Source organism: Acinonyx jubatus, chromosome D4 (assembly GCF_027475565.1).
Source record: "Acinonyx jubatus isolate Ajub_Pintada_27869175 chromosome D4, VMU_Ajub_asm_v1.0, whole genome shotgun sequence".
NCBI lineage: Eukaryota > Metazoa > Chordata > Mammalia > Carnivora > Felidae > Acinonyx > Acinonyx jubatus.
In genome coordinates, this window is record NC_069391.1 from 83,912,013 (window position 1) to 83,927,438 (window position 15,426).

Here is a 15,426-nt window from a genome sequence, read left to right on the forward strand (position 1 = left end):
CGCTTATTTGCTCGTTTTGGCTCCTTTCCAAGATGTGAGGCATTTCCCCAGGGAGGGGGGAGGATGCCAAGAAATCTTGGAGTGTGGGTGATGGACTGTTTGCCGAAATCAGAGCACCGGAATTTCCACACTTAGCCTGCGCTGGGCCCGATCCAGTAGTCATGGATGACTCTTCTCGGGAATCTGGGACCACAGAGAAGCTGAGGATGAATGCATGGCCTCAACTCTCCAAGTGGTCGGCAGTTACTTAGCTCGCAGGAGGAACCGCAGTTTAAACTGTTTCTTCTGATCGCTTCTGGTACGGCGGAGGTGGTGGGGAAGATAAGGCTGCATGAGGACTGGCTGCTTGCTTGGTGCCGGGCACGGAGCTGTTTTGGTACATGTGCCAACACTGCATTTCGGTCTCAGCTGGTGGTTGTTACATGTTGGGTATTTGGACCCATCTATCTATTTGACCCGGGCAACCCCCGCTTCTCCGTCGCCCCCCAACGGGCATTCCCTTTCGCTGTCAGTTTCTGAAATTGTACTCCTTTCTCCTTTTAACTATCTGGAGTTCTCTGTGAAGTTTCGAATGCTCATCTACTTATGAAAACGTGTCTTGGTTATGAAAACTTTCTTAGGGGTTTTATATTTTACTGGCTTTGGGGGGTTAATGACTCGTCAGGTGCCCAAGCCAGCATCTGTTGACTTCGGTAATAAATTTCAAACTTGTTTAGAATTCTGCTTATGTGTTAAATTTGAGTTTCTCCAGTGAGTGTTTTTTGTATCTTAGATGATTTATATCTTTCTGGGGAATCATTTAGAGTGTTCTTTTTTTTCCTTTTAAACAAGTGGTCTTCATAAAGACTAGGGCAGATGGATATATATCACACTCACTCAAACATCTGGACGAGACAGGGCAGTTCTGTTTGATGTTTGTTACAGAAATGGCACCATCAAACACTAACAACTGTTTCATTCTGATCTCAACATCATGCTTAAGACATTCCTTTCTCTTTTCTTCTTTCCAACGCAGTATCACTCTACTGACTGGCAGAGACAGGAGAAGTAGATGTCCACGCCCACAGACCCTGGCGCAATGCCCCATCCAGGGCCCTCGCCAGGGCCCGGACCCTCTCCTGGACCAATTCTTGGACCTAGTCCAGGACCCGGACCATCCCCAGGTTCTGTCCACAGTATGATGGGGCCGAGTCCCGGACCTCCCAGTGTCTCACACCCTATGCCAACAATGGGGTCTGCCGACTTCCCGCAGGAAGGCATACATCAAATGCATAAGGTAAGAGTTCATTTTCTTGTTCACTCTTGTCTTCTGAGTCATGGATGGCTAATATCCCTGATAACCCCCCCTTCTCTCTCTCTCTTTTTTTTTTCCCCTTACTATTGTTAACAAGAGAATCAAGCTAGGACTCTGTTTTATCTTGTATGTTATTAAAAACATACGTTCTGAGGCTCTTTTTATTGTTACAGATGTTGTACAGGAAGATCAGATCTTGGGTTTTCGCAAAAGGCTAGATAGAATATGCAGTTCTGACAGTCTGTGATTTGTAGGTTGCAGGTACCTTGGCCTGGTGAGTAAGTGTATTAGCGAGCGAGTCTTGGTTCTTTTCCAACCGTAGATGTTAAATAACATATCATCCGCGAATGGATGTATTGAAATTGATCCTTCCCTAAAAATGTTGACATTTATTTAAAAAAAAAAGATCCCACAGAGTGAAAAGAAAACAAGTCATTTCCTAAGGGATGTTTTTAAAAGACTGTATCGAAATAAAATAGTTTCTCGGGAATCCCTAAAATGCACTATGCTATCCCCATGTCAAGTGGCTTTATTCTGATTTTGGAAGAGGGCTGGGAGTTTGCAGAGTGCAGGTCCCTATCTGTTCGTTTCTGGACTAGGGTTATAATAATCTTCTGTTTATGAGGCTTGGATTGTTGCTGCAGGGATGATCATATCAGTACAACTTGGCATCAGGCCTTTGAGGGAGATGCAGAGAAGGGAGAGCAGCCTTTGGAGAAAGCCAGCAAGGGCCTGTGGGAGTTTGTTCTACTAGCCAGTGGAAATCAGTGAGGCCACAGCACGTGACCTCAGGGCTGTACCCGATGAGACACATAGAGGTTTTCCATCCCCTTTTTGGATGTCGTCACAGGTAGACGACAGGCATGGTGGGGCTGCCCCTTGGTATAAAGTAGGCAAGCCGTGGAAGATGCTGGTTTAAAACAGAAAGATTCCAGCAAAATAAAGCAAGTCTTTCCTCTAACTGTGTAGGACTGTACAGGCCCATTTTAAGGTAAAGCATCAGAGCCCAAATTTTATTTATTTATTTATTTATTTATTTATTTATTATTTTATTTCATTTCATTTTATTTTATTTTACAAATTTTGTTATGTGATGATTTTCAAATCAGGAAAGTAATATATACTTCTTTTGAAAAGTAAAACCATACTGAGCTAAAGAAAGAAATGGTTAGGGGCGTGTGGGTGGCTCAGTCAGTTAAGCGTCCAACTTCGGCTCAGGTCAGGATCTCACAGCCCACGAGTTCGAGCCCCGCATCAGGCTCTGTGCTGACAGTTCAGAGCCTGGAGCCTGCTTTGTATTCTGTGTCTCCCTCTCTCTCTGCCCCTCCCCTGCTCACACTCTGTCTCTCTCAAAAATGAATAAACATTAAACAACAGTTAAAAAAAAAAAAGAAAGAAATGGTTAATCCTGGCTTCACCCCAGGTAACAGCTTTGTGCTTACTTTCCCAGCCTTACTTTTCTCCTTGTCCAGTAAAAGTACTCTGTAAGCGCACATCTGCATATATAGGTCTGACTTTCTCTGTTTGTTTTTCCTTTTACCATAATCGAATAATCATAGCATCACTATTAATTACTCTGAAACTTCCTCTTTTCATTTAATGACATACCATGCCTATCCCTATAATATCCCCAGGTTCTCTCTCTGCTTTTTCGTTTTTTGGGTTTTTTTTTTTTTTAAACATGTTTTTAGCGTTTCAGGTATCTAAAGAAATAAAGCTGCTTGTTTTTCATATCGTCGTCTTTAGGAGACATATTGAACATACAGACATACTGAAGTCATTACATTGTCTTATGTCCCTATTAAATTAATTTGGGAGCTATTATAGGTCTGATTTGTCACTAATAGGCCTTAGTCCAACTGGGTGAAAGAATTCCAGGACGGTTTGAGGCTGTCTTGCCTCCCAAATGAAAGATAAAATGTGAAGGAAAGCTTTATCTAAGCTTTAGTATTATTTAAGCATTTAAGCATTTGAATGTATGACTGAGTGTTGGGTCCGTGGTAGGTTTTTGCTCTGGATTCATTTTTATTGGTGATTATCTCTTCTGGTCCCTTCTGTTTTGTGACCTAGTGTTTTTGTCACGTTTTCCCATACTGTCTTCCCTTCCACACCACCCCCCCCCCCGCCCCGTTGATACTCATTTTTGTTTCATTTTCTTTTGCTTTGCTGATAATTTTTTTTTTTTTTTTGCCATCCTGCTTTTCCATAATCCCAGCCCCTCTGATGATGCCCTGCGTGGGGACCTGTTTAAGCGCCTAGAGTTCACACCTGCTGACCAGATGCCTTCCCTTTTTTAGAGTCCTTTTACAGGCAGCTTTGTTCCTTGTCTTTCTCCTCCTTCTCCTTCTGAGATTCAGCTTTTCGCTTTTCAACATCGCTGGAAATAAATAAACAAGTGGCCTAAATACATCTGCTTGTGTTGCCTTGATTTCTTCCCTATTATTACTATTTAACAGACTCAGAGACACTCTTTATCCCAAATTCTTCCCATTTTTCTTCTGAACATCCTCTTTATGGTAAATTTTTCCTCTTTTCAAGTGCGCGCTTTTGACTCTGCAGAAATTAACTTTCCTTTCTGTAAAACTGCAAACACTCATACTTTCTTACTTGAAGTCATTTGGTTTCTATAAACTCCTGGAAATCTTTCTTTCAGGCTGTTCTGAAAATTGCTCTTCCAGTGTGGGGAGGAATAGACTTTTCCTTTTTTTCAAACACATGCTCCGTTGCCCAATTCTGGATTGGATTAATGTCAGCTCAATGGCTCTTTATCATGTGCCTGTTACATACGAGGCCTCACGTCCTGTGAACAGTCCCTGCGTTCTTAACTTTTTTCCAAACTCTGCCTTGAAACGTTTTCAGGACCTCTTCTCTCCAGGGTATAGCTTCGTCCATTGGACCTTCCTTCCCTTGAAGTAGTCTGCTCCACTGCGGCTGTTCCTCTTTTCCCAACTGCATGGAACTTTCCGATTTCGACTTTTAAACTTTCCATAGTCTTTTTTCCTCTCTGATGGGGAAAAAAAAAACTTACCAAAAAATAGACCATCACAGATGTTTCAAATAGTCTCCCTTCTGACTTTGCACTATAACTTCAATGTACAACAGGTTTCAAAACTTACTTAAAATGGTTTAGAAGAATAACTTCTATTTGTCTCCCTTGTGAGCAGGACTTTCTTTTTATCTATAGGCTTTTGACATTACAAAAAAAAAAAAAATCCAGCTGTTCACAGCCTTAACTTTGACTTACAGATAGTTTTGTTAGCCCTGTTGATATAGTCTTATTTTTTTGTCTCCATCTATAAAATATATGTAAGACCTATAATAATACAGGTAGTCTAGGTATAAAAATAGATGATTGTCATGTGAGCCAGAGAAAATTGTGCCACAATTTTGAAGACTTTAAACATGAGGGATCTTCAGGGTCCGACTACATATTTTGTAGCTAAAGTGACATCTAACTGACGTCCTTGACATGTTTCAGCCCATCGATGGTATGCACGACAAGGGGATTGTAGAAGATATCCATTGTGGATCCATGAAGGGCACCGGTATGCGGCCACCGCACCCAGGCATGGGTCCTCCCCAGAGTCCGATGGATCAACACAGCCAAGGTTTGTGTCTGCTCCACACCTGACATTGGCTCAGTTCCATAGCCTTTCATCTTTCTTATTGGTTATTCAATTTATTTTTTTAACATTTATTTATTTTTGAGAGAGAGAGAGAGAGAGAGAGAGCGAGTGAGCATGAGCAGGGGAGGGACAGAGAGAGACGGAGACACAGAATCTGAAGCAGGCTCCAGGCTCTGAGCTGTCAGCACAGAGCCTGACACGGGGCTCGAACCCACAAACTACGAGATCATGACCTGAGCTGAAGTCAGGTGCTCAACTGACCAAGCCACCCAGGCGCCCCTCTTATTGGTTATTTTAATTGTGGTTTCCAAAGAACGTGTCTAAGGGAGATCGAGTCCTGCAGGCTTCATTTCCCCCTTCCCCCGCCAACACAACTATGATTTATATGGACAGTTTTATTTCCAAAATGCTAATAAATTCTACTAGCCACCCTGCGTCCAAGCAGTCTACAGAGTGCTTTGTGTACTTTATGCAGATTCTTTCTCGTGATCTTGTAAGGTAAATTAGGGCACCCCAGTGTTACAGACGGGAAGTTAAAGCTCCGAGAATTTACCGTGTTTTCCTAAGTTTACACATCCAGTAAGTGACGGGGGGCCAGAAGGAGAATCCAGGTCTGCCTCCAAATGACAGCATAGATGTGAAGGTAAGATGAGCCACCGTGTCCCTTGGATTGCATGCTCTTACGTTGTCTGTAAGGTGGCTTTTTTCTGGCAGCGGAATTACCTGTCGTTGCTGATGGGTGGCTGCATTAGTCTCCTAAGGCCGCCATAACAAATTCCCACCAACTGGTGGTGGGGTGGGGGTGGGGGGCGGCTCAGAACAATAGAAATTTATTCTCTCATGGTTCTGGAGGCTGGAAACCTGAAATCAAGGTATCAGCAAGTCCCTGCTCTCTCTGAAAGCTCTGGGGAAGAATCTTGTTTTGCCTTGTTTTCCTGTTTGTAAATTCAGGAAGCCTCTGGTGGCTGAGAGCTTGACACTGCTTGGCTTGTCGATCTCTCATTCCAATCTGTCTTGGTCTCCATGTGACATTTTTCCCGAGTGTCTGTGCCTGTGTCCAGATTTCGCTCTTCTCACAAGGACACTAGTCATTGGTTTAGGGTCTTAATCCATTATGACCTCATCTTAACGTGACTACGTCTGCAAAGATCCTGTTTCCAAATAAGGTTGTATTCATAGGTTCTAGAGGTTAGGGCTTTAGCATATCTCTGCAGAGGACATAATTCAACCCACAACAATGGCCAATCTATGGTATATTTCTCTTCTTCTTGGTGCCTTCTTCCCTAAGACATAGTAAAGATACCGCCAAGTCTTTGAGTACAATGTAACCTGTTTTCACAGTCATTTAATGATCATTTCAGCATGCAAGGGCATGCATTCATCTAGGACCAGTTAACCCTAATATGTTGATATATAATTCAAAGTTTGTGGTTTATGTGTTGGTGTGCATACTCCTTTGTAGTTTAATATATGTAGTCTTTTTCTCTATTCATGATCAGCCATCCATCCATCCGAGGAGAGATTTTTTGACCGAGGATTTAGAGAAGTGTGTTCACAATTTTAACAGATATCTAAATAAGCAAATCATGGAGGCATAGGAGTGTATCGTCATTAATGTTTAAGCAGGTTTTGAATATCCCAGACTCCGATCTGAATTTTGATGGCAGGCAGGTCTAAGGGTCACAGAGGACTCACCAAATGTTGACTACCATGTTGTCAGAAAAGCAGCCTGATTCATTGGGCCTTTTTGCAGTATAGGAAGAAAACATTTGACCCATTCGGTGTTCAAGAATGGATTTAGACAGCACTTCCAGGTTTAACATTTAAATATTAAGGAGCCAGGTGCGAGCCAGGTGCATTCACAGAGCCAATATAGACCTCGTTTGTACTGTCTGGGAGATGTAGACGAGTGACATTCAGTAATTCTCGAAGCCAGGTGCTTGTTCTCTCTGCTCCCAGCTTGGCAGTACCTCTAGTCATAGGGTCCGAGCAAAACTCCCAACACAAAACACTTCCGATGCATGAACTTTACGTGAGCGTTTTTACTTTCGCGTATCTTAGAATTGCTCTCATTGCTTGGTTCCTCTTATTCCGCTTGGAATCTCCAAGACGTTGGCACAGGATCTAGCGCACAACTGGATAGATACCTAGTTAGTTTCATTCATGTAGGCAGAGAAGTGACCTGATGCATTCACAAGTCAACAATTCTAAATAGATACTAATTTTTATGTAATTTCAGGAAGTTCTAATTACTTGGAAACGTAGAGGTCTGCATTTAAATGGAATCAGAATTAGCACGTAATATTTTTCTCCAAACTAGCAAAGTGCATTGCAGGCTGGGGAATGAGTTATTTAAAAGCATAGTTTTGAGTAAAGTAGTATTGGTATAATGGAGTCTTATTCTATATAATGATCTAAAAAGAATTTAGACTCTGTAATAGCATGTCTCTTTAAAAACCCCATTGTAAAAAGCCATTTATAAACACACAGGTATAGAGAGGTGTGGCATTGATTGGAAGGCTGCCAGCTTTAACTACCTAGCAACATATTAGGTTATTTTAAGGTATTGGTGGAGAAGGAAAACCATTTCCTTCAATAAATACTGAATTGTGTACCTTATGGTCTCAATGATAACATTATTTATTTTTAGTCCCTTGGATAGAAAAAGTCTTCCAAGGCAAGTATATAATACTTAATGTGTGTGTGTGTGTGTGTGTGTGTGTGCGCGCGCGCGCACGCGAAGAGAAAATTCATATAAAAATTGGCACTTATAAGTTCAAGATTATTAAAAGGAGAGACGTGACTGCTTCTCTGAGGCAAGGTGAAACTGGGGCGATATTGGCCCTCGAAGACCAGGGAAGTAAAACTGCCACTTTTGGACCACTTTCGAATGAGCAAATCAGACTAGTTCAAAAAGAGTAGACTCCATATCGACGCTGGCATCTTGCAGACGAATGTATATTCACTCTCAGGCAATTTCCTCACCCCGTTTTCTCAACTAAAGATAATTACTAAAATATGTTATGTTGTATCATCATTTAGATTCTGTTTTTTCCTGAAGTTTTATGGAATGTAGGATAAAAAAAATCTCTCTCTCTTTAGCTGAAACACTGTCACATTTTTAACATCATACTGTGATAGAATGATTCTATTACCATCCCCTGTATTTTCTGGGGGGGGAAATTCCCATCCAGTTTCTTCTTGTCACATTTGAGGTGAAACTTGGTTGCACTGACGAATTCTGGAAAATGATTTTTATTCTACTCTCAGCTTCTTCCTTAGTGAATTTGAGGTAAACTTAATCACTGTCCCTGATGTAACTGTCTCACCTTCCTCCCTTGCTTCGTCTTGCCTGTACTCCACAGTTTAAAAGAGCAATTTGGTTAACAGTTGAGTTTAGACTGGATTGTCTGGTGTTTTGGCCCATTGTATTAGGCATCCTGTGACTTATCTTGGGGTAAGCTATAATTGATGACCTGAAGAAAATAGGAGAGACCAGAAGACGAGAGACATATGACCCATTTTAATGTAGAAGGAGTATCCCTCCTACTATGAAAATGCCAGCAGGAAGTTTTTGGTAGCAGGTTTCTCCCTCTGTGGTAGGTAGAGGGTTGGCCAAAACGGTGTCAGGAGGCTGCTTCCTAACGAACAAATTCCCATTTTGCGCCAGCATTACAATGAAGGGGCAAATGTAAGCCTCATTAAGAAGGAAGAATGTTCGGGGCGCCTGGGTGGCTCAGTCGGTTAAGCGTCCGACTTCGGCTCAGGTCACGATCTCGTGGTCCGTGAGTTCGAGCCCCGCGTCGGGCTCTGGGCTGATGGCTCAGAGCCTGGAGCCTGTTTCCGATTCTGTGTCTCCCTCTCTCTCTGCCCCTCCCCCGTTAATGCTCTGTCTCTCTCTGTCTCAAAAATAAATAAAGGTTTAAAAAAAAAAAAGGAAGAATGTTCATGACAAAGTTAGGTGTATATTGTGGGTCCCATCTAAACCTTTTCTGTTTTAAGTGGCAGCATACTGGGCTGTACATGTCTGCTGGCCCTGGAGGCTGCTTTCAGGTTCAAGGGCATTTTCTTGGCCAACTTCTATGACTAACTAGAACCCTAGTGGCTGAGTGGTTTTGCGTTTTCTTATGAAGTAGGGATTTGGAGAACAAGAGTCAGTGGATCCTCAGTGCAGGATTTCTCTGAATGGAGCTCTACTTCTCCCACCCTTTGATTGGACAGAACCTACCCTTGTCTTAGAGGATCAGACGAAATTTGTTTCCCTTGGCAATTCGACATACAAGAAGTTACATCCCTTTTTCCCCCTCTAGTTTTGCACATGGTGACGGTTCAGTCCCCAGTCACTGTTGGTCAGATATTCTTGGGCCTCTGTGATCCCACGTGGACGCACAGAGCTCTTTCAGCCCAATCCCAACGTGGGCTCAAACACAAAGCAGATGTCTAATAACCGCGGGTGTGATGACCTTTATGATAATTGTGACTCAAGTACATTTATTAAAAGGCAATGACCTTTAATATTTTATACTGTGTCTTAGGACATCGGTGATTTGATTAATTAGCGCTTAGTTTGAATTCGGGACAGGCTTTAGGATTGCAGGAGGCCGCCTTGTTCCCTCCTTCACTTCACCTTGGGTCTCCCTGCAACAGTGCTCGGTCATATGTTTTTCCAGGAATTCTTTGGCCGGGATATGCAGTTCATCTCCTGAAAATGAGTTCCTTGAAGTATTTTATGCATTTTTGACTTTTCTTCCCCAAGAAAAGTATTCTTAAGTTTCCCATGTAGATCTCTTATAAGCCCAAACAGATTCCTCTCATGTTTATGTCATATTGTAAATGGTTCTAGAAGGATTGGTGAGACTTTCGAGTCTCTAACTTATTTTTTATAAAACCAGATTAATATTAGACGCTGGAGAGAACATGTACACATTGGAATCACACGGACTTTGGTTTGAATTTCGGAGCTACAGAGATCTCATTGTGTGACCTTGGGTAACTCACTCACACTCTGAGCCTCAGTTTCCTTATTTCAAAAAAAAATGAGGTGGGGGTGCCTAGGTGGCTCAGCTGGTTAAGTGTCCCACTTTGGCTCAGGTCGTGATCTCACGGTTCATGGGCTCAAGCCCCTCATCGGGCTGTCTGCTGTCAGCATAGAGCCCCCTTTGGATCCTCTCTCCCTCTCTCTCTTTGCCCCTTCCCCACTCATGCTCTCTGTTTCCCTCTCTCACAAATAAACATTTAAAAAATACATAAAAATAAGAAAAATTTGACAATGAGGGGACAACACATAGGCTCTGAGGATGTTGTGGGGATTAAAGAAATAATGTGTACTCCACTCCTGTCCTTTTAATTCTCCTTACCATGTCTGTGCTCCCACTAGCCTAAAAGCCGCTGGCCAGATCACTATGTTGCCTTCAGCTGACTTCAGTCCCTCTTACCCACAGCTAGAAGAGTCCCTGGGGACCAATGATCCCCCAGAGTCGTCACCGGTGACATAAGCAGTGACTGATGATCCTGAGAGTGTAAATACCTCAAGTTTCTTCCTCCCCCAGCTCCCTGGGATAATTTGGAGGCAAGTTATTTACCTTATGTCCCTGAGCGTCTACCAGAGATTAATCTGCAGATACCCACTCTAGCAGCTGCTGTCCCTGCCTTATGCCACCTTTTTATACCCCTGCCAGTATCCCCGTACCTTTTGCCCAAATCACTCACACTCAATCCTTCCATCAGGCTCTGTTTCGAGGGAGCACTCAACTTGGGTAGTGCCTACAACAGTGGAGGCCCTCAATAATTGTGCATAATAATAAACCAGATAATCATTTGCTGTCCTCGTAAGAGACTCTTCATTCCCTTTTGTGATATCGAACCCACCTCCAGGTTTTGTTCTGTCAGTTGAAGCCAGTCTTAATGTATACTGCTCTCCCCTGGTGCCTTTCGTTTAGGTATATGGCAGCCACTGACAGTTTACCTTCTAGGACACATGCGGTCTTTGATCACTTGACATGTGGCTTCTACTCTTTGAGGTGTGTTGTGACTTAGTATGAAAAAAAAAAAAGAATGAATGTAAAATATGTCTAATAATTTTTATATTTTGAAACGATACTATTTTGGGGTTTGTTGATGTCAGTGAAACATTATTAAAATGAGCTTTGTTTCTTTTACCTGTTAATGTGACTCCTAGAAAATTTTAATTTGTATGCCTCTGGTGTATAGAAATTTGATAATTCCACGTACTTCTGTGATTATTGAATGGTATATATCCTACATTCCTCTAAACAGGGAGTGCTGTTGCAGAAAATTATCCCAGTAGCCAGGAATGCCTGGCCCACGGGGGTCACTGGGGCAGCGTGTGATCTCCTCTCCTGTTTTATTCCAGGCTACATGTCGCCGCACCCGTCTCCGCTGGGAGCCCCAGAGCACGTCTCCAGTCCTATGTCGGGGGGCGGCCCGACCCCACCCCAGATGCCGCCCAGCCAGCCGGGGCCCCTCCTGTCGAGCGATCCGCAGGCGATGAGCCAGCCCAACAGAGGTCCCTCGCCTTTCAGCCCCGTCCAGCTGCATCAGCTGCGAGCTCAGATTTTAGCTTACAAAATGCTGGCCCGCGGCCAGCCCCTCCCCGAAACGCTGCAGCTTGCAGTGCAGGGGAAAAGGACGTTGCCCGGCATGCAGCAGCCGCAGCCGCAGCCCCAGCCGCCCTCGCAGCCCCAGCCGCAGGCACAGCAGCCGCAGCAGCAGGCCCTTGTTAACTACAACAGACCATCTGGTAGGTTAACGTGCCACCCAATGAATAACGCGGTGCTCCGGCTCGGATAAGGACTGCTCCGGGTGCGCAAGCGCTGGGTCGCCCGAAGCCCAGGGCTGACTTAGCCCTTTGTTGTACCTCGTTGGCTGTCGTGTTTTCCTTCGCTCACTTGGCCAGGATCCTTGGGCTCCTGTGCCGTAGAGTCTGAGGCAGGAGGCGGTGTGTCCCCCGTGATTCTGCATTCTCTTCCAAGAGGTTCAAGGTCTGTCGGAAGCCCGTGCACACCCTCCCCCCCCAGGTTAAGAGCCCTGCACGCGGTGCGTCCCATCGCCAAAATGCGCCCCCAGAATCCGGTCCCCGCGAGCCATCTTAGGTTGGTTGACTTATTTATTTCTACCCGGTTTGTCTTGCGAAAAGCATTGAGGGAGGCTTCCTAGGAGCACACCTGCAGTAAAATCATGATCAGGTAGGAAATCAGAAGCAAAGGGAATCGAAATCAGGGTCAGGGAGGTTAGGGACACGGGCCGACAAGAGCTCCAACGGCCGTTGCCTCCGAGCAAGTGGACTCTAGTTTCCGGGCAGTCAGGAAAGGGGTGGGGTGGGGGGGAGGGTCTGGTACCAAATCTTCACCGTTCAGAAGCAAGTAGCTCACCGGAGTCTCAGAGGAAAACGGAGCGTTTTCTAGCATGAGGCAATAAAATAGATTCTCCGGGTGGGATTATTTTTTTAATTACCGCTATTATTATTATTATTATTATTATTATTATTATTATTATTATAAAAGATACTGCGTGACAGGCATCAGTGACATTTGTTCATAATAAACCGAGTAACAGAATCCACATGGCCTATTTCTTATATATACCCCGGCATCAAAGCTTAAGCTGTGCTGTTATGTAACAGGTGGAGATGAGATAGTCCTTTCCAGGGCCTTCTGGTGGTCTGGCTTGATCCCGCTGATAGAATTCAGAGGTGCAGGAGGCTAGGGGATGAGCTTCCACGCACTTTATTTTCTCTGGCAGGCTTTTTTTGTTAACCACCAGGTAAGCAAAGAGTTTATGGTTCTGTCCTGATTAGAGCTTTGAATCCCAGGGAATTTTGAATTCCCAGGGTCTTCCTTGACGTTGACGTCCTTCCTGCGAATGGTTCCCTCTCCTTAGGGCAGGCCACGACATGCTGATTCCTGCACACAATCGGTGCAGGAAATGGGTACTTTTTCTAGGTTTGGGGACTGAAGTAGTATGGAAGAGTTCAGGTGATGATGATGATGATGAAGTACTCTGTCTTCGGAGTTTGTGTTTCTCTTCTGGTAGGGATAAACTCACCTTGTTAACTGTGGTTGTATACTTAGGAATGGATTTGAAAGAGTAAGAAAGGATCATGTCAGATTCAGATCATTTTGTAGTGACCATGGCGCTTTGGTAGGTGAAGGATCCTATGGCACTGAGCCTCTAGGGTCTGCAAACGTAGAGGAAAACCACGCATAAAATGGTAGTTTGCATATTTGATGCGTTTAGAGGTTTTAAAATGGCATAACTCCAGCTCTGGGGAAGGCAGCCAGATGAAAGAAAGAAATACACGCACGTCTCTGGGTGCATAGCTTACACTTAGGGCGCACCTACTGGCATACCTCGTGCACCATGCTCAGCGATGAGTACTTTACATCCAGAACATGGCGGGTCGGGACTCACATACCAGCAGCCTGACCTCAAGAGCCCACGTCTTTTAACCGCTGCCCCGTACTGGCTCCCTCATCACAACGGAGCTCACCACCAGGGAAAGAACCCCATCCCAAACTCTGTGCACCAGATGCAAGCATTTTACTCCTGTGTGTGTCAAAAGGAAAAACCTCTTCGCTCCTTATGTAGAGCCTTTTAACTTGCTCTTTAGACACAACGTCAAGGAAATTGGCACATCTTGATAACCCACATCTCAGGGCAGTTTCCAGTAGAGACGGAGTGACAGGAATCAGATAGTTAAGCACCTCCCAAGAGGTAGTGGTGTGGGACCCTGTCAGTAGGCACCTGTCACCACACCTCGATGCGTGTCCTGGGGTGCCATCTCATCGCAGACCTCCATGAGCATTGGTATTTTTTTTTAATGACCTACGCTCAGCAGGAAAACATCCCAAAGCCTCCCTTCAGAAGGCAGGAAGGTAATCAATTCATTTCAGATACCTTTTCACCCGAAGTTCGAATAAGCAGACCCAATGACAGAGTAGAACTTAGGGAACGAAGTCGTGGTTGTCTGGATGCTTGGGAAGAGCAACCACTCCATGCCCCAGTACAACACAATCCTGAGTGCGCTTTCTGGACCCTCTCCAGAAGAGAGGGCTCCGTGTCTTTTCTGTCTCCGATGCTTGGGCCTTCTCTCACCAGGCCCCTGTTGTCGGGAGGAACTCATTTTATTACTCACCACTCATGTCTCGTGTTTCTAGAAAGCAGGCTTCATTACAAGTGAAAATATTAGGGCAGGTAGTGTTTCATGCCAGAGAGGGGCAAGGAGGCCATGGGTAACTTTGGAAGAAATAACCTGTTAACAGAGCAGATCCATTTCTGCCGCTGGGAAGGGGCTTACACCTGACATTGTTGCAGAACTTGTCCCCAAATCTCAGATTTTAGAGGGAAATGACAATCTTCCTTGACAAAGACTTTTTTTGTTTTTGGTTTTGTTTTTTGGTGGGGGTGGGGAGGAGGTTGGCGTTTAGGACAAGTCAAAAGAAGAATATTTTTTCCCAGTTAATATTATTTTTCTTGTTATTGTTTACCTCCATCCCTCCCTAATTAAAAAAAAAGTATTGTGTATAAATCGCTCTACTAATATTTCAGGAAACAGTAAGTTTTTAAGTATGTCCACTTACCTAGAGGTAGCTACGATTCCGTGTTTCTTTTGTCCCACTTTGTAGCGTTATTCATGTGTGAGGAGAATCTTTTTGGTTGAGGTGGTCTGCCTCAAACCTACTCCAGAGTTGTAACTCACCCAAAGTGGCATATATCATCATAGGCACCGCTAGAGAATTACTGGTTGACTGCAGGAGTTGTGCACTGAACAAATAATTCTTCAGCCTTTGCCTGCTGTGGGCTCTGTGCAAATGTAACCCATCATCTCCCTTTTCATTTTGATTTATTTTTTTATTTTATAGAGACTAAAGCAAAATTAAAATTAGGAACTGTAATAAAAAAGGTTTTTGGGGTGGTTTTTGTTGTTGTTTTATTTTGTTTTTTTTGGTGTGTATGGAGTAAAGGACCTTACGATAGAAAGTAAAAGTTTCACTGCCAATTTTCTTTAGTGCCTGTCTCTCTCCTGCTTCGCCCCTCCTTTTAGTATCTAAAATTTCTAGGTATCCTCAATGTAATAAATACACTTCATTACATTTTTTTTTCCAACCCACGGAAACCACTTAAATCCCTATTTAAGGCACAGAATATTGAGTAACTATCCTAGTGTGCCAGAAGACAGTTCTGAATGAACAGAAATTCTGTACATGCGAGACTCAGGTATTTTCATAAGTTTGTTGCCCTGTTGTTTTGTTGTTGTTGTTTATTTATTTTGGAGAGCGAGTGGTGGAGGGACAGAGAGAGAGGGAGAGAGAGAATCCCAGCAGGCTCCACGCTGTCAGCATGGAGCCTGATGTGAGATCATGACCTGAGCCGAAATCAAAGAGTCAGATGCCACCCAGGCTCAGTTTCCCTGTTTCATAACATCAGGCATAGGGATCCGTCCGAGAACGATCCCCCCCACCCCCGACACACACACACACACACACA

General features: G+C 44.0%; 1 protein-coding gene across 7 annotated transcripts in view; it reads left to right on the plus strand.

Annotated features, from left to right (window-relative positions):
* SMARCA2 (SWI/SNF related, matrix associated, actin dependent regulator of chromatin, subfamily a, member 2) overlaps positions 1-15,426 on the plus strand; it is a 178,296-nt gene that overhangs the window by 13,534 nt on the left and 149,336 nt on the right. For all 7 annotated transcript variants that reach the window (XM_027041111.2, XM_027041104.2, XM_053205306.1 and 4 more), the window contains exons 2-4: positions 1,016-1,276; positions 4,773-4,902; positions 11,294-11,680. In XM_027041111.2, coding sequence (XP_026896912.1) covers positions 1,052-1,276; positions 4,773-4,902; positions 11,294-11,680 — 742 coding nt within the window. In that variant the 5' untranslated portion in view covers positions 1,016-1,051. The remainder of the gene's footprint in view (positions 1-1,015; positions 1,277-4,772; positions 4,903-11,293; positions 11,681-15,426) is intronic.